Source organism: Callospermophilus lateralis, chromosome 1 (assembly GCF_048772815.1).
Source record: "Callospermophilus lateralis isolate mCalLat2 chromosome 1, mCalLat2.hap1, whole genome shotgun sequence".
Classification (NCBI taxonomy): Eukaryota; Metazoa; Chordata; class Mammalia; order Rodentia; family Sciuridae; genus Callospermophilus; species Callospermophilus lateralis.
In genome coordinates this window covers 184,789,397-184,814,809 of record NC_135305.1, presented here as the reverse complement: position 1 = coordinate 184,814,809, position 25,413 = coordinate 184,789,397, and the positions used below count along the sequence as shown (strand labels likewise).

Here is a 25,413-nt window from a genome sequence, read left to right as displayed (position 1 = left end):
ATATGACTATGTTAACAATAAATGTGCATTTACAAAGACAGGCAGCAGGGTTTGGTCTCGGGAAATTGACTTGCCCATCTGTGTGCCAGACTCTTTTTCTCTATACCTTTTCATTTTACACACCTACCACACTTGGTGTGTACCCTCTTCTTGTTGATGGGCATTAATTCGCCTCCATTGTTTTGCTTCTGCAAACAATTCCCCAGCATTTTACATGTCTTCCCAGAACATTTTACAGGTCCCTTTTACATGTGTCCCCAGGTGCATCCACAAGCACCTGAAAAAAGTCCACCGAGAAAAAGAATTGCCAGATCCTAATTTATATGCATTTCCAAATTGATCAGATCTTGCCCAATTGCTCTTGGTTTTATTTGTTTTTTTAAAGCATTCATTTCGGTCCTTATCTTTATCACTTCCTTTACTTTTTTGCTCAGTCTTTTTCTGAACTCTTCAGTAAATTACCTTATCTCTTATATTTAGGCTTTTTATTGTAATTTTATTCATTCATTTTTTTTACTTGGTAGTATGGTTACATTGCTCAAAACTCAAAAATAGTTACACTGCTCAAAACTCAAAACTTTACAGAGGGTAAACAGCAAAATCTTCCTGTCATTGTTCTCAGGACCTTGTACCCTTTAGAAGCAAGCAAGCTCAGAAATTTCTTGGGCAGTTCTCCAAAGACAGTGTAAGAATTATCAGGTACATATATACCTAAATATTCTCCCCCACCTCTTTTTAATACAAAAGGTAGCATACTATCTGTACCACAGTGAACAATTAACATGTATTTGCAGTATCTCCTACAGCTTGCTTTTTTTTTTCCCCTCTTGGGTCCCCCTAAAGATCCAATCCAAAATTTTTTCAGTCTTTTGACCTCTACTGTTGCTGAGAAATCTGATTCCAATAATTATTTTTTTTTAATTTTTTTAGTTATAGGTGGACACAATATCTTTATTTCATTTTTATGTGGTGCTGAGGATCGAACATCATGCATGTTGGGCGAGTGCTCTTCCTCTGAGCCACAATCCCAGCCCTGATTTCAATAATTATTAACCTTTATAAATAACTTTTCTGTCATTCTAGAAGCTTTGAAGATTTTTTTTTTTTTTTGCCTTGTCTAGGTGTGGAAATATTTTTATTTATCCTACTTAGTACCTAGAATGCTCTTTTGATCCCAGGATTCATATGTTCTTCCCATTCTGAAAAATTCTTGGCTATTTTCCCTTTACTTATATCATCACTCCCCCTCTCCCCCCACTAGTTTCTCTATTTTGTTCTTTAGGAAGGTCTATTAAATAATGTGGTGATTTATGACTGGGGTAAACAGAAAGCACACTTGTATACCATGTTTCCTTTGACATTTAGTTTTCTGAGGAGTTCTTGGAGGGAACAAGTCATGGTTTAGCCCATGAGTCTAAGCTTTGTGGTTATAATAGCAGATTAATAAGCATAAGAAAATTATCTCCTAAATAGGCTCACAGTGGAAAGATTGTGAAGATAGAAAAGGGCATTTATTTCCCTTGAAAAGGAATAGCTTAGAGTCTCTGAAAGGGCCCACTAGAAGGACCTACAAATGATTAAGTGTTATTTTTTTATGTATGTGTGCGAGTATTTTTAGAACAATATAGTTATTAGTAACAATTATCCAATTAAGAGAGGTTCCAATAAAAGGAAAAATTTAAATCTCCTAACAGAGTCTGGAGGTGCACATCCTTGCCATCTCTCTCCTAATGATTATAAGATGCCTGCATAGTTATAAGCATCGTATCCTATCACCCCATTCACACATCACAGGAAAAAGGCAAAAATGGGGATGCAAATATTTTTACCATTGCTTGTCTCTTATTTGTTCAGGGAAAAATTTACTTCCAATCAGCACCCTCCCACCTGCCAAAGATCTCTTTATGTCCTAGTGGAGAGACATGATTACACACTTGCTGTTATACCAGATATAATAGAATTAGTACTGGTTTAGTCAACTCATATATGTTTTCCCCCCTGAGTCTGGTCATATTGCTGCCTGCACAAAATAAGGTTCTTTGTTTTTTTAGTAAGAAAGAGGAGAGATGATTCTCAAATCTATTGATATACAACAGCTTCACTACCAAGATTGAATAGATTCAAGTTATTATTTTCTATATTCATGGAAGAAAGAAAAAGAAGTAGGATCTTTCTCTCCTTTTCTGTCTCATTGCTATAAATAAAGGAGAGCAGGTTGAGTGCAATGGAATCATATGGACTATAAATTCTTTTAAAAAAAGAAATTTGGTCTATCAATCTGCCTTCAGTTAGTTCTGTGGCTTTGGGCATATTGCTAGGCCTCAGTTTTCCCACCTATGAAGTAAGAAGGATTGGATTAGATGACTATTAAGTGACTTTTCATCTCAAGTTTCCATAAGATTTTGAATCAATGGATAGTTTAAACATGAAATTTTATAGCTCAGCCAAGCTTTGCACCATATTGATCCCAAAGAACTAATATGGATTACAGAGGAATCTAATTTAAGAGTAAGAGAATACCTAGGCGAGTTTTGAGCCCATCATCTAGATTTAAGTTTTGACTAACAAAATTATACTCAGACACTTTATGTTGAATTCATCTGGGAAGAATGTTTTTCAGTCAGTCATGCCAAAAGAGTATTACTAAGTGATCTGCGGAGGAATGAGTTTTGAGGTAAAAATAAATCCAGCATGATGCTGGATTAATCACATTTAAATTGATTTATTTTATCACAGGATTTCTTAGAGGATTTGCAATACTAAAGTGTACTGTGAATCTCCCAAAGAGATCTATCATCTCCCAACTTTAATTTTGACTACAAATTCTTTTTCCATGGAACGTTGAATTACTTTCCATTTTAAAAAATGATGACATTGCCTAACATCTGTATGGAGTTGGTCTAAATAACAAAATATTTTTATAAACATTATCTTTTAGTTATATGAAAACCCTTCTTTTTTACCCTTTTTTAAACTGACCATTTGATGTATTACAAAATGCCAATTTAGTAATGCTATTCTAGAAATAGAAACAAATGGTATGCTAAATACACACATGAATTATACCACACATATTTAGTAAGTGTTAAGTGGTAAAATACTTAGTACTGTAAAGATACAACATTACAGGCAAAGCACTTTTTCCTCCTAGTGTTTTAGCTTATTTATCAATAATCATTTTTTTTTTATTTTTTATTTTTTATTTTTTATTTTTATTCAAAACATTACAAAGATTTCACAACAGTTACTATTATGGTATTATGTAAAAATGTGGATGTGTAACCGATGTGATTCTGAAATCTATCAATAATCATTTTTCAGCCATCTTTGTGAAAAATTTCACAGAACGAAAGTTGAGAAAAACATATTTGGAGCGATGACAGTTTGAACTATTTTTCCAGATATGCTATAATAAATTGCATATGTACTTAAACTCATTTAAAAAAAGAAAGAGCAGGAAGATAGTAAAAAAGAGTAAGTAAATTCCTATGGCTTTTAAAAATAAGTCAGTCAACAAGGGATTCCAAGGCAGAAGCTTCATAAGATCTGCTGTCAGTCTAAAATCTAAAGTAATCTTTGTAGACACTGAACTGCATAAAAATAGTAATGAGTTTCCATTTCCTTTATGTGGCTAATAATGGAAAGGTATTGCCTATTGGGAGAGCCAACTTGCTTCCTGAGGTGACAGTAAGGGAGAATGTGGAGGAATTTAGGAGAAACTATCAGGGGAGCACACCAGTCTCAACTGGATTAGTAGAGTAAGCAGCCTACACACACACAAACAAAAATTTATAAAATATGTCATGGGTATGAGTTCTTATGGGGGTAAACCAGTAGTCAATGAGCATGTAGTACCAGAAATCACTTCTAAATATGTCAAATATATAAAACTCAGGAAAAGTGGAAAAGAAAATTCAAGATACAACTTCTTCCAATAACAAAATTGTTAATAATAACTATAATAAAAATTATGAAAGATTTGTTAAACCATGACTTAATATCTATTATTGCATGAGATCCTATGAACCATCTGAGTATAAGAAAACAGGCTCAGACATGTTGGAATACTGCCCAAGTTCTTGAGAACTGTGACTAGGTCATGGGAAATGATTTTAGGATGATAATGTATGTGTATATCATGGATGGGTAGGAGGAGACATCCAAGATTGGCTCAGGAAGAGGATGTAAACCCACAATGGATTGGTGTTAGACACACCCAATGTATCCATGATTTTCATTTTAAATTATTGTTAAAACTTTACAATATTATTTGATATACAATAGTGATTTCATAGATCCATTTATGATTGCACTCTTCTAATAAAAAAAATGTCATTAGTTTTTCTAAAAAATTAAATTTGTAGTCATTACAAGCTACCTAATTAGACAACATCGCCATCTAGTGGCTGAAACATTCTGTGTTTACTACTTTTGGGGTGGGAACTGGGGGCTTAAGGGCTCTGAGCCCAGTAGGTACAATACTAATAGTGTTGCCAAAGCTGCACCAAGAGCACACAAACTCATTCAGAGCAAACAGGCATTAACATTCAGCCACAGAGCCCACTCTGGCCCCAAACCTTTAACAGCTCACTAAGAAAAAGCTACCACTATTGAAAAAAAGTTTTGATCTGCTTCACTTATTTATTTTCTCTGAAATTTTAAGGTCCATTTCTCACTCCTTTGTTCACTACTTGCTTGAAATAATTTTCAAACATTCTCTCATCTTTGCAGTCTGGATGTTGTGCTATGCAACTATGACCAGATAAAGAAGCAGTTGCCAATGGTGGCCAATAACACCCAGGAAGTATTAAATAATATTCTTATTTAATCCTTGACAGAAACTTAGAATGTGTTCTAGATGGGCAAACAAGAGCTAGGATATGGTCTAAACAAGATGAAGATGTAAGGAAAAAGAAAATAAGAAAAAATTTACAAGATTGGAGCAGATGTGATATCAATGGATGTTCCCAATATTCTAGAGATAAGGGCCCCCTATCAAACATCCCTGGGGCCTTTTCTTAAGTTAAAATAAGATATTCACAGCTTCTTCTGATTAACTTATGTAACCCTTTGCTTCTGTAACTAGTCCACTTATTGAAATCACCATCCACATGCTGAAAGGGCATAGAAAGATGAAGACAGAACCACATACCTGGGACAGGACCACTAGCAGAATACAACTGGTGTGTTCTTTCCAAGCCCCATTTTTGACAAAATAAATGTAAAAAAAAAGAACATCAGTCTAGATCTGTGTGAATAAAGGAACAGTGGAAAAACTGGAAGAGGCAATTTTCAGAAATCCAAAAATGTGACTCTCCAAAATTTGCCTCACAGTCTGAATCATGCCCATGCAAATGGACCTTAGTTTAAGTTCACATCAGAAAAATCCAGAAAAGACTTACTTCCCATAGGCAAATCTCTGAAGAAACCCACTGCGGGTTCTTACCTATAATAAAAAGGATCTCCACTGCTATGTCGCTGACTGTTGTGCTGCGAGTGGTGGACAGGTCATCGTTGCCAATAAAGCAGACGTTGTAAGGTACAGTCACGGCAACATAAAACGTCGCCAACAAGATAAGCCAGTCCCAGCCAGCTTTAAAAGTGCTAAAATGCAAAAGTATGAATTTGGACTTTTTTGCATCGGAAACTTTATACTCCGGAAATGCTGGTTTATCTACAAAAACATTCTGTGGATAAAGACAAAAAGAAGAGAATGGGAAAAGAGACATTAGAGACAAGAATTACACTGCTTTAAACACATAACTGTGGGAGGAGAATCATGCATGACACATGTCAGCACATGTTATGAGTAAAACCTGACATGTACATAGAGTTATGCACCATGTAACTATGTTAATCCATGATGGACTTCACGTACGGTGGTCCCATAAGATTACAACAGAACCAAAATATTCCTATTGCCTAGTGACATGGTTGCTTTTGTAATGTTGTAGCTCAACATAGCGTTCCCCTATTTGTGATGCTGCTGCTGTAAACAAACCTACAGAGCTGCAAGTCACATAAAAGCATTGCCATACAATTATGTCCAGTGCATGACACTTGGTAGTGGTAATGACCAACTGTGTTACTGATTTATGTTCATACTATCTGTACTTTTTCTTTGTAGATCAGAAAATCCACTTTCATAAGGCAATTTTTATATCTTGGCAAAGTAGGAAGTATTGGATTAGCATAGTAATCTAGAAATTGTCTTAAAAAAAGTAATGTGAGTCTATCTTAGGAACATGTTGATAAAACATATGCAAATAATTTTCACTATGATTCTCAAATGTGAATAAAATGTTACAATTGTAAATAAAAGCAAGAATTAAAAAAGTGTCACTACTTTGGAAGTTCTCCTTTACTTCTTGTGATGGATTAGAATTGACAGTTCTTTAATGTATTCATTCTTAAAGAAGTAAATTACTGGGATGATTATATAGAAGTTTGAGTTGTGCATTTTTTAAAAAGTTACTTTTAAAAGAATAATTATAAAAGAAAAGTTAGTTGTTTTCCAGAAAATGAGAACTCTAGTGTAAAAGTGCAAACTTATGTTGTAGGATGCTTCATGAATCTTTAAATCTCAATTTTAAAACAGAATCAATAGTACTATTTATTAACTTGGAAATTCCAGGAAACACAAATGAATGGCCAGTGTGCAGTCAGTTGGAATTCCATATCATTTAAGGTTTAGTGGATAATTTAAAATAGAAAACTAATTATTGAAAATATCAAATAAATAAGGCTCCAAATTTGTAGGGGGTAGTGGGTATATCTCTTTTTAAAGGAAGGGCCTTTTCCCACCACTTTTACTCGAGTTACTTGGAAGAGAAAATAATGATTGCTAACTGGACAGTGGAGTCTAGTGGCTTTCCATTTGAAATTCACTCGGAAAGGCGCTCGCATCCGTTCCATCCCACATTCTTGTTTTCTCTTCCTGGTGACACTTACAGGCCAGCTTCCATGAATACCTCTTGCTATATGTACTTTTTATTATTATTTTGGAGTGTGCTCCTAATAGTGAAAAAAAATGACTATAAAACAGCAGCCTCATACATCTCCTGTTTATATCATCTGTCGATGTCATTAAGAGGCCACATTCTATGACATTTCCCTTGACCATGAGATCACCTAACACATTTTTCAGAATGTCTCCCTGCTGTTATGTGATGCATGACTGTACTAAAACTGAGCAGAGATCTTTGCTAAAGGTAATAACACTGTGTAGAATTTCGTCATGAAAGTAAGCAGTCCAGATTTTGTTCATTAAAAACAAAAAGACCATTATCTAAAATGTCATCTAAAAATATCTACAGTTGCAAGTATAATCCTACACACAGCACAAACACTGAGATGCATTTATATACTTATTGCCATGAGGACACTCTGTATTTTTAAAAGACAGTCATTATCTAGAGAATATGTTTGACTGAGATTCTGCTGATATCAGCAAATATGGCTTTTTTTTTTCTAGAAAGGAGATTGCTAATAGTCTACAGTAAAAACCTATTTACACATTTTTAAAATTATAATCAGGTTGTGCATGCATTTTTTTTTTTTTTTTTTTTTTTTTTTTTTTTGCATTGTGGTTGATGGTGAAGTTTCTAGTTGGGACCCTAAATCTTGTTGCTTTAGTTAACATGGATACATTCTGAAATTAGGCAGCCATTGGTTAGATGGTAAAGGGAGGAATAGTTACTTAAGGGTTATTATTCAAGTCATGGAAGGAGAAAAGCAATGTTCACTGTGCAACTGATTAAATGCAGAAGAATAGCTGGAGTTTTTGATAACTGTAAAAGCATTTCACTTGAAAGCAGTCCAACTTGATGAACAGTTCCTTTATTGCTATGAGACAAAGGGAGGCCCAACAATAGCATGTGTGGAAATTTGACAAGTCTGTGACCAGATACTTGCAGACCTTGCTTTGACCTCAATTAATGAGAAATACAAGATAGGTAATGAAAACTTAAAATTTGAAAGTTAGGTTGAATTAACAGAGCAGTTAAAAGTTCCGGAATACATATTACTTGCAGGTCACAGTGTTATTTTCTTGTCTCAGTCACTGAGGGAAAGGCAGATTAATGTGGTGTGTTCAGAGAGCCCTGAATATCTGAGATTCAGGGAAAATTCAGAGAGATCTGGAACACTTAGCTCCTAGTGGTGGTTATAGGTGAGCAAATGGTTCTCCTACCCTAATATGAATGCCCCCGTGTCTGGTGTGTCTCTGAGGTAGGTATTCTCAACATGTGTTTGTACTTCCTGTCAACATTCTCACTCAATCCACCCAGGCACTTCCTGGTCCGGGGCCTCATGGTAGGGAACTGCACCACTACTTCCAGATGATTCTTTGGTGCCCACCTGCTGCCACTGCATCTTTGTTCCATCCAATTCCCTCATATTGGACCTTTTGACTCATTTTCTGGTTTTGAGGAATAAGTTCCAAAGGTGGACATTGGCTTAATACTGAAAAAAACCGGATGAAATTCTCGGTTGAGCTTCTCATTAGAACTTCGGCAGGTGAACTGAAGAGGGAGTTAGGGTCTGCAAGAGTCCATCTTCTCCAAATCGATACGCACTTCTAGATACAACACTAAGATAGGTTCTAATATAACTTTTCCCCTTAATACTTATTATACCAAGAAATGTTCAGAAGCCCTGGGGAGCATCTCACTTTCCATCCAATAGGTTTTTTACTGTCATGCTACAGAAATTGAAATTTTGCCTTATTGAAGGAAGAAAGCAAGTCTAGGATGAGGATTGGGAAAATAACAGAGTGAGTAAAGTGTTTTCTTTGTATAATGCTAATTGCATGAAATATTAGTGAAGCTGATGCAAAAGTTCAGCAATACATTTGTTATATCTGCTAATCAGGTTTCATTTTCATAGGCTACTAAACCATTATTTTAAATGATGTTAGATTATTGTTAAAGCATATTACTTTAAAATTATGCTGAGAATTCTGTACATCTTAGATTAGACTTAGGTTTTGAAATATTATTAACTCAAATCCTGCACACATCTCTACACCATCACCTAAGTGAAAAAAAAATAGATGCTCCTCTATTCCCACTACTATATTTATAAAATTTTATCAAAACCATTTAAATGGAAGAAAATTTCTTAGAATTGTTTTCTAAAAAGGACACATTTGTAAAAATTTGCTTTTAGAAGGAAATAGGGTGAAAATTCCTATTATTTATGGCCCTCAAACATATGGTGTTTGCCTAAGGTATGATACAACCAATTTGTCTAGACTTTATATATTACTGATAGATTTTGAAGCATATTGCTTTAGTGCAAATCATGCCTTTTTTTCTTTTTATTTTTTTGGTACTGGAGATCAATCCCAGGGGCACTTAACCACTGAACCACATCCCCAACCCTTTTTAGTTTAACTTTAAGATACGGTCTCACTAAGTTGCTTAGGGCCTCAATAAATTGCTGAGGCTGGCTTTGAACTTGCAATCTATCTATCAGCCTCCCCAGTTGCTGGAATTACAGATATGCACCATCGCACCTGGCTGCCAATCATGCTTTCAAAGTTTAGCCTCTACCCTATGAAAGAATTATTTAAATAACTGTTAACTCAATGCCTAGTTAAGGTAATTGTTTCCTAAAATATTATTACAACACTTCTTTGAAAGGGTCATCTGAATGAGCAAGAGGGTAGGAAAATGCTCCTAAAGTCACTGCAGCACAGCCAAGCCCAGTGTATGTCTTTGAGAAAGACTAGCACAGGACCCCGCTGGTAATACTGGGGCATTTATTTATAGCACTCTCCTTTCAAGCTCTGAAGATTCTCATGTGATCTTGTTTGAAACACTTTTATTATTCCATTCTCATTTAATGGACAGAGTGATAAATCAAGAAATGCAGAAATGAGGCACTAAGGCACAGGTGCCCCTAGAAAACCTTCATAATAAGTTCCAGGAAGAGGTAAGAGTCAGGACTACAGGTGTTATAATGTCTCCATCCCCACCTTGCCAATAGCCTGATGAGTTCATTTGGCTATGGTTGGAGCACATGTGCCTATTCCATAGAACTGTCTCAGGGAGGATGTCAGGTAGAGGAGAACTAGTGGCTTTTGGGAAGAAGACGAGGGTCCAAATCCTGCAGCTGCTGCTTCTACTTTTGAGACTCAGAACCAATTGTTTTTTTTTTTCCTCCCATTTTAAAAATGCACTTATAAAAATAACACCTACTGCCTTCTGGAGTAAAAGGAATTTTTAAATCATTTCTGTTTTAAATAGTTTAGAGCTATCAATAATTAGGAATTCTTCTATGTGTATGCAAACATTGCAGCCAAAATTTCCCCAAAGATTTAGTTGAGAAACATCGAGATCATTTCCTTTTCTTCTCTCTTTCTGCTATCTGTCTTTTAGCCATTCTTCTCTGTTCTCCTTGAAAAGAGATGGTGAACAGGACCAGTTCTCATTCCATACTCGGCTTTAGAGGTAACATTTACCTGTAATATCAGAGCCACTGTGTTGATCAGACATCCTTAATTACTATGTATTATTTTAATGCTCCACCCTGATGTTTATACTTCTGAAATGAACAGCAATTAAGCAATTAGCTAAGCAGTGGGAGTTATGATTTTTTTTAATCAGATTTTTAAGTAGCATTTTGTACTTCATTGAATCTAAAGGGAAACATAGCAGGTTCAGCAAATGCATTTTAAAGTTTACTAATACTTGAAACATCCTTAAGTAATTCTCAACTAAGTGATTCCCAACTAAAAGCTAGAAGATAGTGTCGGCTTTCAGAATAACAGAATCTGGGTAATATTTATTTAGGTGCTTTGCTGGTTGGCTTGCACAATATTCAGCCCAGATGCGGGCACCTTTATTTCTTCCTAGAATGTATTTATTGTCACCAAGGCTGACTTGGTCATTCAAGGGAGATGTAAATAGGGACTAGGGAGGGGTAGGATCCATAAATTCCATGGTGTGCACTGTTAAGTCTCTCCCTGGATTCTTAAGTCTCTGGATTCTTAAGAAGTCACTGTGACACTAAGGCACAGGTGCCCCTAGAAAACCTTCATAATAAGTCAGGACCAAAATGACATTAACATCATTTTAAAAATTACCTTTGAAACTCTACAACTAAACAGGCATGGTTCTGGGTTTCTCCATGAAGAGGGAATCTTTTTGTGCTAAAATCCAACTGAGTACAAAATTCTGAAGATATATGTTATGTGAAACTCTCCAAAGAAATACTTTTTTTACTGGCATAGTTATTTGCTGTGACTTCGGACAGAAAAACACCAGGTTTCAATGTTTCAGTAAGTAGCACCATTGTAATTTACCAACAGTGGGACTTTTAGAGAACTATAACATATGGCATGTAATTTCAAATCTAATGTTCCACTCTGTGAAATTTCCAACTCTTTCGCATAAAATATAAATATTTAAATGGAGTAATGACTTTGGCTTTTCCTTGATCCCCCTGGGTAAACACATTAAGAGAAATTAGATAAAGTGCAAAACAGATGAAACTAAAATTAAATTTGAGCAATTTGACCAACAAACTATGAGTGTGTAGTTGACTTGCTGCATCATCCTGTTTCATAAAATGTAACCAGTATGTCCCTATTTGCAGCACCCCCAGCACCATTTTGTACTATGCTGCAATATTATTCTAATCTCTGTGCTGTGATAACGCTCTGATTAAGCACTTTTATTATAGAAATGCCTCATGACTGCTGACCTTTCCCAGTTTGTTCTTTGCAGGCAAGCATAAGCCAAAGTGGGGAAAAAGTCAGTAAATGAGCAATTGGAGCCTTTCTTTAGTGAATCAAATATTGCCACCAGGGGAAATTCTAACATTCATAGTGTACACACATACCACCTACATTATTTATTTTCAATTTGTTCTTTTCTCTTCTTTGCAGGTGCCCAGAGATGTGATAAAGGACAGCTCGGCTCCGTCTCCGGGCTGAGTCAAAGTGGGTTCCTGCTCTTGATCTTCCCTTGGCTTTGTCTGGGGGAAAACAAAATGCATTAGCTATCAATGAAGATATCAGTTCATCCCACCAAAGTCATTTTGTAAGTTCACTTTTAAGAGCAAATAATATATAAATGTTTTAGAGCACTTAAAATAGTCTGCTTGATCCTTATGATATTTAATTGAATTTAGCCCATTATAATTTATATATTTTATCATTACATTAACTGCATTAATTTTTAAAAATTATAGTAAAACATATATGAGAATATAGGAACTTTCAAATGATGCAGAAAAGTCTTAAGTAGTATTATTGTCTTCTTTCTGCTATCCCATGTGTAAATCCCTACTTCTATGCAATATTTTAAAAAGTTTCTTTCCAGAAAATTTCTAATCCACATATTATATGCATATATATAATTATTTTTCATGGTATAAATGGAAGTTTACTATAAAAACTGTTTGCACATTACCTTCTTCACACCAAAATAACTTGTAAATCATTTGAAATCTGTAGTACTCTCTCCCCCTTTATTTTAATGGCTAATAGAATACCATGCTAAGGAAAAGACTATACTTATTAATTTTATTCCTTATCATGAGCATGCAGGTTTATCCTGGATTTACAAAAAATTCTCTGTAGACAATCCTACAATGAAAATTATTAAATGCATGGAGCTTCAAGTTTGTGGACTGTCTAGGTATTCAGTAAATAAATTGCCAGAAATGGGTATGTACACTTTAAATTTTTGTGTTGATATCCTAAATTTTATTCCAGCAATTTACAATTGAAGCAAGGGAATAAATATACCTGCTTCACTGCACACATGTCCAGATTGCAAAACATTACAGGTGTTGTTTAATATTTTGATGTTGAAAAATATCAAATTATTGTTTGAAGTTATATTTGAAAAAACATGAATGGGTAAGAGCACATCTTTAAATGGACATTGTTCCTTTGCATTTATTTTTCTGAAGTTAATTCCTATTACTTTTGCTATTTTAAAAATTGAATTAATACTTTTCACCTTATTTATAACAGTTCTTAGTATAAAAAAGTGATTTTTGTTGTATATTCTGCCAAAAATATTCTCAACTTTTTATTTCACTTTGTATTTTATCTATGCTTCCTAAACACTTTTAAATTTTTTGATGTTGGACATATTGATCTATTTGTGGTACCTAGACATTATGTCATGTGTAGCAAAAATTTTCATTAAAAATTATTTTAAAAATTTATGAATATTTCTGATACATTTATGCCTTTATTTTGGAAATTTTGAAATTTAAATCTTTAATCAAATTCTACTTTAGTAAAATCAGGTCAAGAGCCAGTTATATATTTTTTTTCAAAGTGTTATTCTCCAAAATAAATAAATAACATCATTATATTACATCAAGAAACAATTGTTTTTATTTGACCGATTGGTTAACGTAAATTTGTTCCAAATAAATTTTATCTATATTATAATGATTGAAATTATTTTTAAAATTAATTACTATTGTTTGTCTAAATTTTACCATCAGATCTCTCTAGTCTTATGAATTCTTTCTCATTTTGCTCATTCACAAAAAATATTTGGTTTGGTGGCTATGTTGAGAAGGCGTATAACTTATTGATGGCTACTGTGTGCCAGGCTTTGTTCTAGATCTTTCATATCTATCATTTCAAACAATCCTCATAATATCCATGATATAAGCATTACTACCCTCCATTCATAGATGAGAAAACTGAAGGGCCAATAGCATGCCATGTGGTCATGCAGCTTGTAAGCAGCTGAGACAGATGTGGAGCCATGTTGGGCTAAAATCCCTATTGCTTCCACAAGCAGCATCACATCCCTAAATGATATCAGTCAATGTTCAGGCCTGTTGTGCTGTGATGAGTATCACCTACTGTGTTGTTCCATTTATGTGACATTATCTAGACATTGGAGATAGACATAGACAAATGGTTGTAACAGGTACTGCATATCTGAGGTTAGACTCCAAGTCTTTAAAAAATTTAACGTCCCCCACCCTGCATTTCCCATAAGGATGTTTCAATGATCAACAAAGAAGATGTTTTACTCACTGCAAAAGTATAATATGACATTACAGGTTTTTTTTAAAGAGAGAGAGAGAGAATTTCATAATATTTATTTTTTAGTTTTCGGTGGACACAACATCTTTATTTTTATGTGGTGCTGAGGATGGAACCTAGCGCCCCACGCATGCCAGGCGAGCGTGCTACCGCTTGAGCCACATCCCCAGTCCCACATTACAGTTTTTTTTTTAATTGTTCAACTTTGCTGAATATTTTGAAAATTTTTTGAATAAAATATATATTACTATGAACACAAATCACTAAAAGTTTATTAAAAACAAAAAATAGTATCAAATGGGACAGTATTCTTAAAAATTCTTATTGAAAAAAACATTTCAGTGTGTTGTTAAAAGTTCTAATCATGTCTTTATGTGCTAAATTTTTTAGTTCACATAGAACTATTATGAATTGCATTTGAAAATGTATTTTTTTCTTATGGCAGGGTCTAATTTTAAATGTATTTAAATTTGAAAATAGAGTTTTAAGACAATGTATATAGGATTTGGGTACGGCCAGCAGGCTGCTTATGCAATATCATTTGGTTTCAAAATGCCAAGTGGAATTACAACACTTGAAAATGGAGCAGAGTAGATATTTATGACAGTAAGCCAATTCCCTTCTCAGTAGAGAAATATAATTAACAACTGAGATTTTCCAAATAAAACAACAGCAATTTCATCATCTTAAAAAAAGGACCCCTCAAGGAGAAACTGTCAAAGAAACATTTGTCCTGGTCTTAACTCTAAATACAAGAAAAAATTTTTTCCTTGAAAACTTGAAAATTAAATGTTAAAATAAGAAACAATCTAGTTAGAAAATAAGCAAATGACATGAATAGCATGAATAGCCATTCTATTAAGGAGAATATAAGAATGACAAATAATCATATCAAAAGATGTTAGAAAATCCTAGCCATCATGGCCATGAAAATTGAGACAGAAAATGAAATATCTATATGCCCAACAGCTTAAATAAAAATAGTAACAATATCAAATTCTGCTGAGGATATAGAGAAACTGGATCTTCACACACTGCTGGTAGAAATGTAAAATAATACAGTCACTCTAGAACACAGTTTCACAATTTCTTGAAAAACAAAAATCATAAACATTCTTCCCATATAAACTACCAAGTGCAATCTTGGACAACTATTCCAGAGAAATAAAAACATGTCCTCAAAACAAATCCCATGTACAATTGTTCATAACAGCTTTCCAAGAAGTGGAACTAACCTAAATGTCCCTCAACAAGTGGTTACACTGGTCTATCCATACAGTGAAATACAACCTAGGAATAAAAAGGGACAAACGACTAAGATAGGCAGCAATTTGGATGAATCTCCCTGGTATTATATGCAATGAAAAAAGCTGATCTCTAAAGGTTACATACTGTGTTGTTCCATTTATGTGACATTCTCCAGACATTGGAGATGCACAGATCAGTGGCAGTCAGGTATCAGGGAGGGTGGAGAATATGGCCATGGCGGAAGCAGAGGGAGATCACTGTAATGATGGGATAGCTGTGTGTCTTGATTGTGTTGGTGGCTACACAATTCACACGTGTGATTAAATGGTATAACACTACACACATATAGTATAACAAAGCCAGTTGGTTGGTTTTGATATTGCACATATTATGTAAGTTATAACCACAGGAAGAACTGGGCCTCTCTGTACTGACCTTGTAGCTTCCTGAGAATCCATGGATAATTTCACCTTAAAGAGTAAATTATTTTCAGGTTGTGTCCGGGTGTTAGTGTGTTTTTATTGATTTTAAGTTAAATATATTGAGGCCTTTTTAATTGCTTTCAACACTTGAAAATCAGGGGTGCTGGCCCATCCCAGGAGTTTGTGTGAAGTTGAAAAAAGGTCATTCCTCAAAGTAATGAAGATGTTACTTTCACCTATTTTAAAATTGTTACAATGCATTGATTTTGTGAGAAGACGACACCTGGCTATCTTGGCCATAACATTTATCATTGAAAATGCATATTTACACACCCACAAGACCAGTGTGCATGTTTTTGTACTTATAGTTCATACATTTTGAGATATATACAGCTTATAATGGTATAACTAATATTTAAAGCAGAGTCTGGCTTATAACTGGTACTTTAATTTTCTTGATTGGTCCTATATTGGTCCTTTTATCAATTATTGTACTTCAGTTTGAATTTACAAATGCATATCCATATTTACTCATCTATTTCAAGCAAATCTAGATTAAACAAAAATACCTTTTTGCTTTCACAGCTATAGATTTGTCTTTGGAAGGAAAGCTATAAAAAAGGGGGAGTATAAATGTATAGTTAACAGTGTAAAATAATTTGACATCAGAGACTTCTTTAGAGGTAGACATTTCCCATTCCCACATATTCTAAAACATGCAGCAAACACTGGATTTGGATTTACATTAACCTTCTGGCCCCTCCCAAATTTATTATATTTGAACAACAGAAATATTACCTGAAAGTCTGAAACTTCAAGACCATTGTGAAACTGCTTTCGAAAATCATAATCTATTTGTGTATTTTTTTTTACTATAGGAAAGTATAAATGTATATAAAAGATGAGAGAATGGTCCACCATAAGGGTGAGTTATTTGATATGTGTATGTCCATATATATCGGTCTCCTATTATTGTCAAAAAACCCATCACCCAGCTTCAACAAGTACGAATCCAAGTATAGTATAGAATTTTTATTTTTACCTACTTCACTCCTTCAGGTACTCTTGAAGTAAATACAAGGTATCATATTTATCTATGTGTTTATTTATCTATCTACATACATACCTACAGCACACTTATGATAAAATGTTTTTAAAACCCAATCATGATATCTAACACATGAAAAATATAATAATTTTGCAATTCCATCAAACATCCAGTCACTGAGAAGCTGTAGCTTTCAAGCTGGGAACCTTGGATTCCCAGGGTTAGAGGAGATGTCAAAAGGACGAACACAGATGTATGGAAAAAAAAAAAGCCACCAGCTAATGCTTTAAGTCAGAAAGCCCCCTCTCAAAAGTAGTGTCATTCTGTTTCTATTTTACAAAATGAACTTCTGAACAAAATTTTACTCAATGAAATAATTCTGTCATGAAAAGAAAATGCAAATTACCAAGTGGGTAATCTTAAGTCAAACTGAAAGAGTAGTACTGGTTTTACTTATATCAAACTGAAAAGAAAAAGTACACTTAGTAGAGGGGTATATTGGGTTATGCGGTGGGCAGTGCAGTCTTACAGGAGACCTGGTGGGAGGATAGATTATCATATAGTTTGGAAATCTTGCCACTGATAACTCAGTGCAGAGCTAGAGATACATGAGTTACTACCTGGTCTTATAAGTACCTTAGTCAGGTGGTTGGTTTAGTAACTTCAATGGTCCTGTGAGAAGAATTTATGTAATTGATCAGATGAAGTTTGGAAGGAGTCTTTATACAAGAATTAGATAAAAAGAGAAAAGAAGAATGCTTCAGAATTTAGTGGCAAGATTTCGGCTTTCTTTTGAATTGAAGGCCTCTTATTGAGTTAAAAAAAAGTTAGAAATATGCTAGAGGATTATTATAAGAACAGATCACTTTCCATCGAGAGTGAAGCAGGAGTTAAAATGAAATGAATATGAGATATCAAAACAGAAAATCAGCATGAAAAAAGGAAGAGATAAGCTAATATTAAGAAGTTCGATATTCTTAAAGTATTAGCAATTATAATAGAGTCTAGGTATGAAGATCAAGTCTCATTTAAATAGCCATACAAAGCAGTGAATTTTTTTGCATTACTTTAAAATACATATTTAATTACAAATGACTCGATTAGAGTAAATTTATATTTATCCATTTTAAAGTGTTATTTATTGTACTAGCTACCTAATGAAAACATTGATATAATTGTATTTCTTATCTACTTCTTTGTTTAGTTTAAAATTTATATGATAAAAAATTTATAAACACTAAAAGACACAGAGTTTATGGCTGTAAATCAAATAGGTACAAACCACTAGCCATTTGGAGTTTTAAAATGATTTCTTCCCACATCCACAAATTAAAATGCATAAAGTTTAAAATCAGAAAAGAGAAACAACCAAAAGCTAATAGAGGAGAAGACACAAATGGAACATTAAGGTTTTCTATTTTTTAAGAATCTATGCTTCTTAATAATACTGATGGAAATAGACTGTCTAAAATTATCATAGAAATGAAGATCTTTTGATGAGTGATTCTCTGAATTATATGAATTCATGAAAGTGTCTTTCAATGAAAAATTTAAATAATTAGACCAAGGTTGAGGTAACTGCCTTTTAATCATGACCAGTAATCTAAGGGAGCTGTGTGTACACATATAAACAGACAACTGATAAAAGGCAGGGATGTCACAATGTTTTCCTATACAACATTAACACATACCCACAGGACCGAGCATTTCCACTATTTACTCCAATTCTTGTAGTTAAGATGAGTGTTGCCAGGTAAACAGAAAACACTTGGAAAAATGTGAGTACATATCAGTGAGGAGAACCACCTCAAATATCATGCCCACCATCATGGTCATATCGTTTTACATAACAAGGGCTGAAGTCCCTTTAGCCACCTATAACTTCTTTTCCAACTGGAATCTTTTCCAAAGATTATTCTCCAGTATCACTAAGCCTTAGATGCATCAAAGACAACTTGCTAATGATGTCAAAAGCCTCCAAACTTGGATTTCAATAAGAAATTCAGACAATTACAACTCTAGACCTATTAATATTTTGGTGGAGATATTTTGCCCATTGACTGGTAGTTTTAGTATTTTCTACTTTTTTTTTTTTTAGCACAACTTTTCATTTCTCTGGCTGTAATGCTGCAGAGTCACACCATTCGTGCAATCATACATGTACAGAGGGTAATAATGTCCATCTCATTCCACCATCTTTCCCACCCCTACATCTCCTCCCCTTCCCTCACTACTCTCTGCGTAATCCAAAGTTCCTCCATTCTTCCCTTGCCTACCCCCCTCCCCCATTGTGGATCAGTATCCACTTACAGAGAAAACAATTAACCTTTGGTTTTTTGGGATTGGCTTATTTCATTTAGCATGATATTCTCTAACTCCATCCATTTACCTGCAAATGCTATAATTTCATTCTTCTTTTAGGCCAAGTAATATTTCCTTTGTGTATATATAACAGTTTCTTTATCCATTCATCCAATGAAGGGCATCTAGGTTGGTTCCACAGTTTAGCTATTGTGAATTGAGCTGCTATAAACATTGATGTGGCTGTGTCACTGTAGTATGCTGATTGTAAGTCCTATGTGTATAAACCAAGGAGTGGGATAGCTGGGTCATCTTTAACCTCTGCCCTCTGTTTCTAAATATTGTAGTTAAAATAATCAAAATTTTGAAACAAAGTATTGTCCGTTGCTGGATATCAAAGAGCCCAGTATAAGGAAAGAGGTCTAAAATCTTGTGTAAGAAATTTAAACAATTTACACAAGTGAAATGAATGTAAAAATAATAATAATAATTATTATTATTATTATAATTAATAATGGATGATCCAAACATTTAAAGTATAATAATTAAAACACATATTCTCTTAGCAAATAGTCTGATATGGTCAATGTGAACATGGACCTTCACAAGTAGAAGGGTTCAGAGCCTAAGCATTTCATTATATTTGAATTAGACTTGACAGTGTCATGATAGAAGTCCTATCTCAGAATCCAAACTCTTCCAAAAGTCAATGTCTTGCTACTATTGTTGCCAATATCAGATAACCAGAAATCTGGACTATAAGAAAAACTTCAAACAAAATTTCCCTACATTACTAGAAAACATGCAAGTATTAATTTTGACATTTTAAAAAAGTCATCTCACCATGTAAAAAAAAAATAGTCCCTTTGGTGACTTGATTATTATTTGGTATCATCAGTTTGGAGATTTCTGTCCTTCTAGGGGGGTTGGCTAGTGCTGCCACTTTGAACTTTATATCTTCAGTAGAGAATATGATATCTTCAGAAACAATAGCAAAACAGCTGATGTAATTGAGGCACTAAAATGAATAGGACACCCACAGCACAAGAGATAAAAACAAAATCAACAAATGGGACTCACTCAAACTAAAAAGTTTTTTTCTCAGCAAGAGAAACAATAAGAAAGGTAAATAGGGAGCCTACATCCTGGGAACAAATCTTTACTCCTCACACTTCAGATAGAGCCCTAATATCCAGAGTATACAAAGAAAGCTAAAAATTAAACAATAAGAAAACAAATAACCCAATCAATAAATGGGCCAACGACCTGAACAGACACTTCTCAGAGGAGGACATACAATCAATCAACAAGTACATGAAAAAATGCTCACCATCTCTAGCAGTCAGAGAAATGCAAATCAAAACCACCCTAAGATACCATCTCACTCCAGTAAGATTGGCAGCCATTAGGAAGTCAAACAACAAGTACTGGCGAGGATGTGGGGAAAAGGGTTCACTTGTACATTGCTGGTGGGACTGCAAATTGGTGCGGCCAATCTGGAAAGCAGTATGGAGATTCCTTGGAAAGCTGGGAATGGAACAACCATTTGACCCAGCTATTCCCCTTCTCGGACTATTCCCTAAAGACCTTAAAATAGCATACTATAGGGATACTGCTACATCGATGTTCACAGCAGCACAATTCACAATAGCCAGACTGTGGAACCAACCTAGATGCCCTTCAATAGATGAATGGATAAAAAAAAATGTGGCATTTATATACAATGGAGTATTACTCAGCACTAAAAAATGACAAAATCATGGCATTTGCAGGGAAATGGATGGCACTAGAGCAGATTATGCTTAGTGAAGCTAGCCAATCCCTAAAAAACAAATGCCAAATGTCAGGTACTCCTCTTCAGCTGAACAAGTTATGAAAAAAATGACAGCTTTTCTCTGGTAAAACTTCCACCAACAATCCAGTCCACAGGTGACTCTTCTATGTTTGTACTAGACGACACTAAAACAAAACCTACTTTGGGGAGGACTTTCCTATTTCCTGTTTTAACCTCTAGATATTATTCTAAATCTTGTGCTTCTAATATACCCAGAATGACACTAATCTTAGGATAATTGTGATGTTCCCCAAATTAAATTATCCAAAGGACTCACAAAAGGTGTTGGAAATCCATTTAGTCTTACCATGACCCAATCAGGTACAAGGAAGATGCCATGAGGCACCAGGCGGACACGTGCAAGTTCTGACTTCCTGTAGGTCATGTCTGGTTGGAAAGAAGGATGTGATTGAGGATAGAGTGGTGCCCGTGAGCACTAAATGGAAATTCTTGTGGAAGAGAAGGAAGGGGTTTACAAGAGGGAATGGCAACAACAAAACTAGTGGAGAAACTGGCCTCTGATCTGAGCCTAAAAAAAGACACGTTAGGCCAAATCCATGGGAGAAAGCAGTTTAAACTGAAAAACCTTGAAGAAAAACATGTCAGCATATTTTATGGTTTTGGGAGAAACATTATACTTAATGTGTAATGAAGGGTATGTAATGGAGGGTATGGGAGATGAAGCTGAGAGTGAATTTTCAGCTAAATTTATTAGTCATTTTTACATGATATAGTAAAGAATTTAATCTTAACTCTTAAAAGGATTCGTTTGTGGATTTAGACTGAAATATGTATTGAGGGAAGATTTTAGAAGCAGAAAGACCAAACAATGGGTGTTTTAGCTATAAAAATACCAATGGGAGTGATATTGGCTGAATTATATTGTTATATTGTGTGCATGTATGAATATGTAAGAACAAATCCCATCATTATGTATGACTATAATGCACCAATAAAAAATGTAGGAAAAACTAATGGATTGGTAGAAACCATCCTCTGGTTATTTAGTCTCTTAGGACACAGTTATGACAGTTATAATCAAGGACATAAATAAGAAATTATCTGGCTATACACATTAAATTTAAAAAATGGCCCCTGCATATTCTAGCTATAGTAATCCTTATAATATAATAGAAACAAAATTCTCATGTTCACTATTTTATTTTAATGCTTAGTCACATATTGGTTAGGAGTTTCTTTTATGGTAATTCTAATCACACAAAATAATGCATGAATCAAGAAAGACAATGTGTTTTCTTCAATTTTGTCTTTTCAGAAACTGCAATCACTCAATTGTCCCTAATCATTTCTATTACATTCTATTTCTATTTTTTTTTCCACAGAATTTATCAAGCATTGAGTAATGCTGTCTCTGGAATGTTTCCATGAAATGTGGCCCTAAAAGCAAACTTTCAATGTTTTTTTTTTAATTCTTTTGGGAATGAATTCAATTCAATATTCTGGTACTGAAAAGTTGGCAATGGTTTAGTTCTACCTACAGTCTGTGAAATTTGGAGTAGTTGAGAGTATACATGGTTTAAAGACCCCTAAAATCATCAAAGAGCCTAAAACTGATAGAAGCATTAGGAACATAAAGGATAAAATGACAAGTTTGTAAATATTAAGCATCAGAAGCATTAGGCACTGCTTCCAGAAGAGAAAAGATATCATATGGATCTACTAGTAGACTATAAGGGATTACTTGCCAGGGGTGAAGTATAAGCCAAGATTAGGGGTGGCAATAACACCACAAACTCAGGAATAATTAGAGTGCATAAAAGAATAGTAATTGTCAGTACAGTCAATAAATCCTGAAGCAGTATCAGCAGGGTTAGGAAGTAGTTTAGAAAGTTTCAAAAAATATTTCTTCCAGAAAAAAGATAATGAAACAGAAAAAGATTGGAATGGGGTGGGAGAGACAGGAAGAAATAAAAGAAGTAACGTTTACTGAGCACCTATAAGTTTAGTTAATCATTATGCATAAACTATATCAAAATAAACCTCATATTAGCCTTTAAGTCAAGTTTTACCCTCTCTGTTTAGTTAGTAGATGAGAAGACTGAGGTAGGAAAGTTGATGATCCTACTCATATATCTAGGAATAAGTATTCATCATATATCTAGGAATAAGTATTCCTAGTTTTCAATAAATTGGCAGTCTGTATCTTTTTAAAACTGCCTTTCCTGCAAAGAAAACATCATGCTAAGTAGAATAAGCCAATCCTGAAAAACCAAAGGCCAAGGTTCTCTCTGATATGTAGATGTTAACACACAATAAGGGATGGGAGGGAGCGGTGAGGGGGGGAGGATAGAAGTTCACTGGATGAGACAAAGAGAAATAAAAGGAAGGGAGGGGGATGAGAATAGGAAAGACAGTAGAATGAATCAAACATAACTTTCTTGTGTTCATATATGAATACATAATCAATGTAACACCACATCATGTACAACAAGAAGAATGGGATCCATATTAGAATAAGTTATGCTCCATGTATGTATAATATATCAAAATATACTCTACTGACATATATATCTGAGAGAGAGAGAGAGAGAGAGAGAGAGAGAGAGAGAGAGAGAGAGATTGATGACAACCTTTCGCTTCTCATAATCTGGTAAGCCACTGATCCTGACAGCAAAAATATGGAAAAAAAAGATATAGGAAGAAAGTAGAAAGTAGGATAAAGAGACTGTATGTACAGTCACCAATTCATTCTCATATTTGTATTATTCATGTCTTCATTCTTTCAAAGGTATAAATTGTTTTCTCCTTCCGTCACCACCAACCCCAAATTTGGGCAGGTCCTGTGATTAATTTTCCCTTTCTTTCTTTCTTTGTATTATAAAATAATACAAGGCATAATTTCTTTCACTATACAGCTTCCATATTTGACCTCTTGGGATCCAATCACTATGTAAAGCAGCAAGACCCAACTGAAAAATGACAGAGAGATAGGGGGAAGAGGGAGAGAAAGAGAAATGACACTAGATATCACATACAATCTCTGGTCATTCTTCCCTACTCAGCTAAGGCACCTGACATTTGACAGAAATCCTTCAGGATATTCCAGCCCCAGCCCAGCTCCAAGTGGATGGCAGCTACATGAACCCTTTCAGCTACATCCTCTGGAATGAAGAAGCATATAGTGTACCCATAGAATCATGAGAAATAACAAATTGCTAATGTTTTTCATTTTTCAAGTTTGGGGAAATCTGTTCAAATTTTGGGAAAAAACTACTGGATATAACTAGTTTAGTGATCCTGGAGTAGAGAGAACAAATGATTAGGAAAATATAAACAGAGCAGTAAAGTAGTATTACCTACTTTATTTCAAATCTATTTTCATTTCAAATCCTTAAGCCTCTATCTGACATAAAGAATACTTCTATTAAAATATTAATAGTTCCTGGAAGCAATAGTTAGCTGCTTAGCAGGGATTATCTCACAATAGAATGACAACATTTGGCACAGAATGTATAGATTCTATTTAAGCCTGATTCAGAAAAGAGGGTTAGAAAAGCACCAGGAAGATGTGCTGATTTTGCAGAGCTTTGGCTCTGACCATGTTAACACCATCACCATCCCCTCCATTATTACCACCAAGTATCATACTTATTATGGGTATGATTGACTTATAGCTACATACTTTATGCAAATACCATGCTAGACAACACTTTATATTTTTCTCTGTTCTCTTAGTAACACTATGAGGTAGGCATTGGCCCACTTTGAAAATCAGCATGTTTAAATAAACTACCCAAATCTCTGTAGTTTACAAGGGTCAGCATGACAGTATCCAGTTCTACCAGTTCCAAAGTCTTTACCCTTTGTTTTTATCATGCAGTTGCTTCTGATTTATTCTGCCCTTTCCTGTTTTTGAGGGCTGTCAATTAAAAAATATTGTTAATTTTGAAAAATACTTAAGTTCTACAGGAAGTAGGTCTATGTTTTAGAGTTATAGAACACATTAAAAATTTCTTCAGATGAAAAGCAAACTTATAAGAATTCTAATGTAAAAATCAATTAAAAGTAATTATATATATTTTTTTCAAATCTGTCTTAATAATTTTGTAGCAGTAATAATTGTAATAACGGTGGGTCCTGAAATGATAGTGTTTTCTGACTGGTATTTCCCAGTGTCTTACATTCGAAGTCCTGAGCTCTTTTTAGGTTTATAATAGTCATAATGACAAAATCTTGGCCATAACTTGATCTAGTCATGGGACAGGAAAGGATACCTGTGAAGAAATCAAGCCATGAAGAAGCACCCAGGGATGAAATTGTAGGAATAAGAGAGGAAAAAGGAAGAACAGAAGATGTTGAAAACACATGTCAATTCCTTATCTATAACATCAACAAATAGATTCAAACCATTGTAAACCATCAATTTATTTTGTGCCAGATACTGAACTGTGATGAGTAAGTCACATTTTTTGATATTAAGGAAAAACAAACAATCTGATGTATCCAGGTAAAAAGTTATCATGGGAGATTTGAAGGTGACCCATGTGATGTATGAGGTTTCCAAGGTAAT

General features: G+C 34.4%; 1 protein-coding gene across 1 annotated transcript in view; it reads right to left on the bottom strand.

The window, feature by feature from the left end:
- Window positions 1-25,413, bottom strand: part of Kcnh8 (potassium voltage-gated channel subfamily H member 8) — a 347,812-nt gene that overhangs the window by 150,154 nt on the left and 172,245 nt on the right. The window contains exons 4-5 of the mRNA XM_076868474.1: window positions 11,855-11,982; window positions 5,447-5,687 (exon numbers count right to left, since the gene is read on the bottom strand). Coding sequence (XP_076724589.1) covers window positions 5,447-5,687; window positions 11,855-11,982 — 369 coding nt within the window. The remainder of the gene's footprint in view (window positions 1-5,446; window positions 5,688-11,854; window positions 11,983-25,413) is intronic.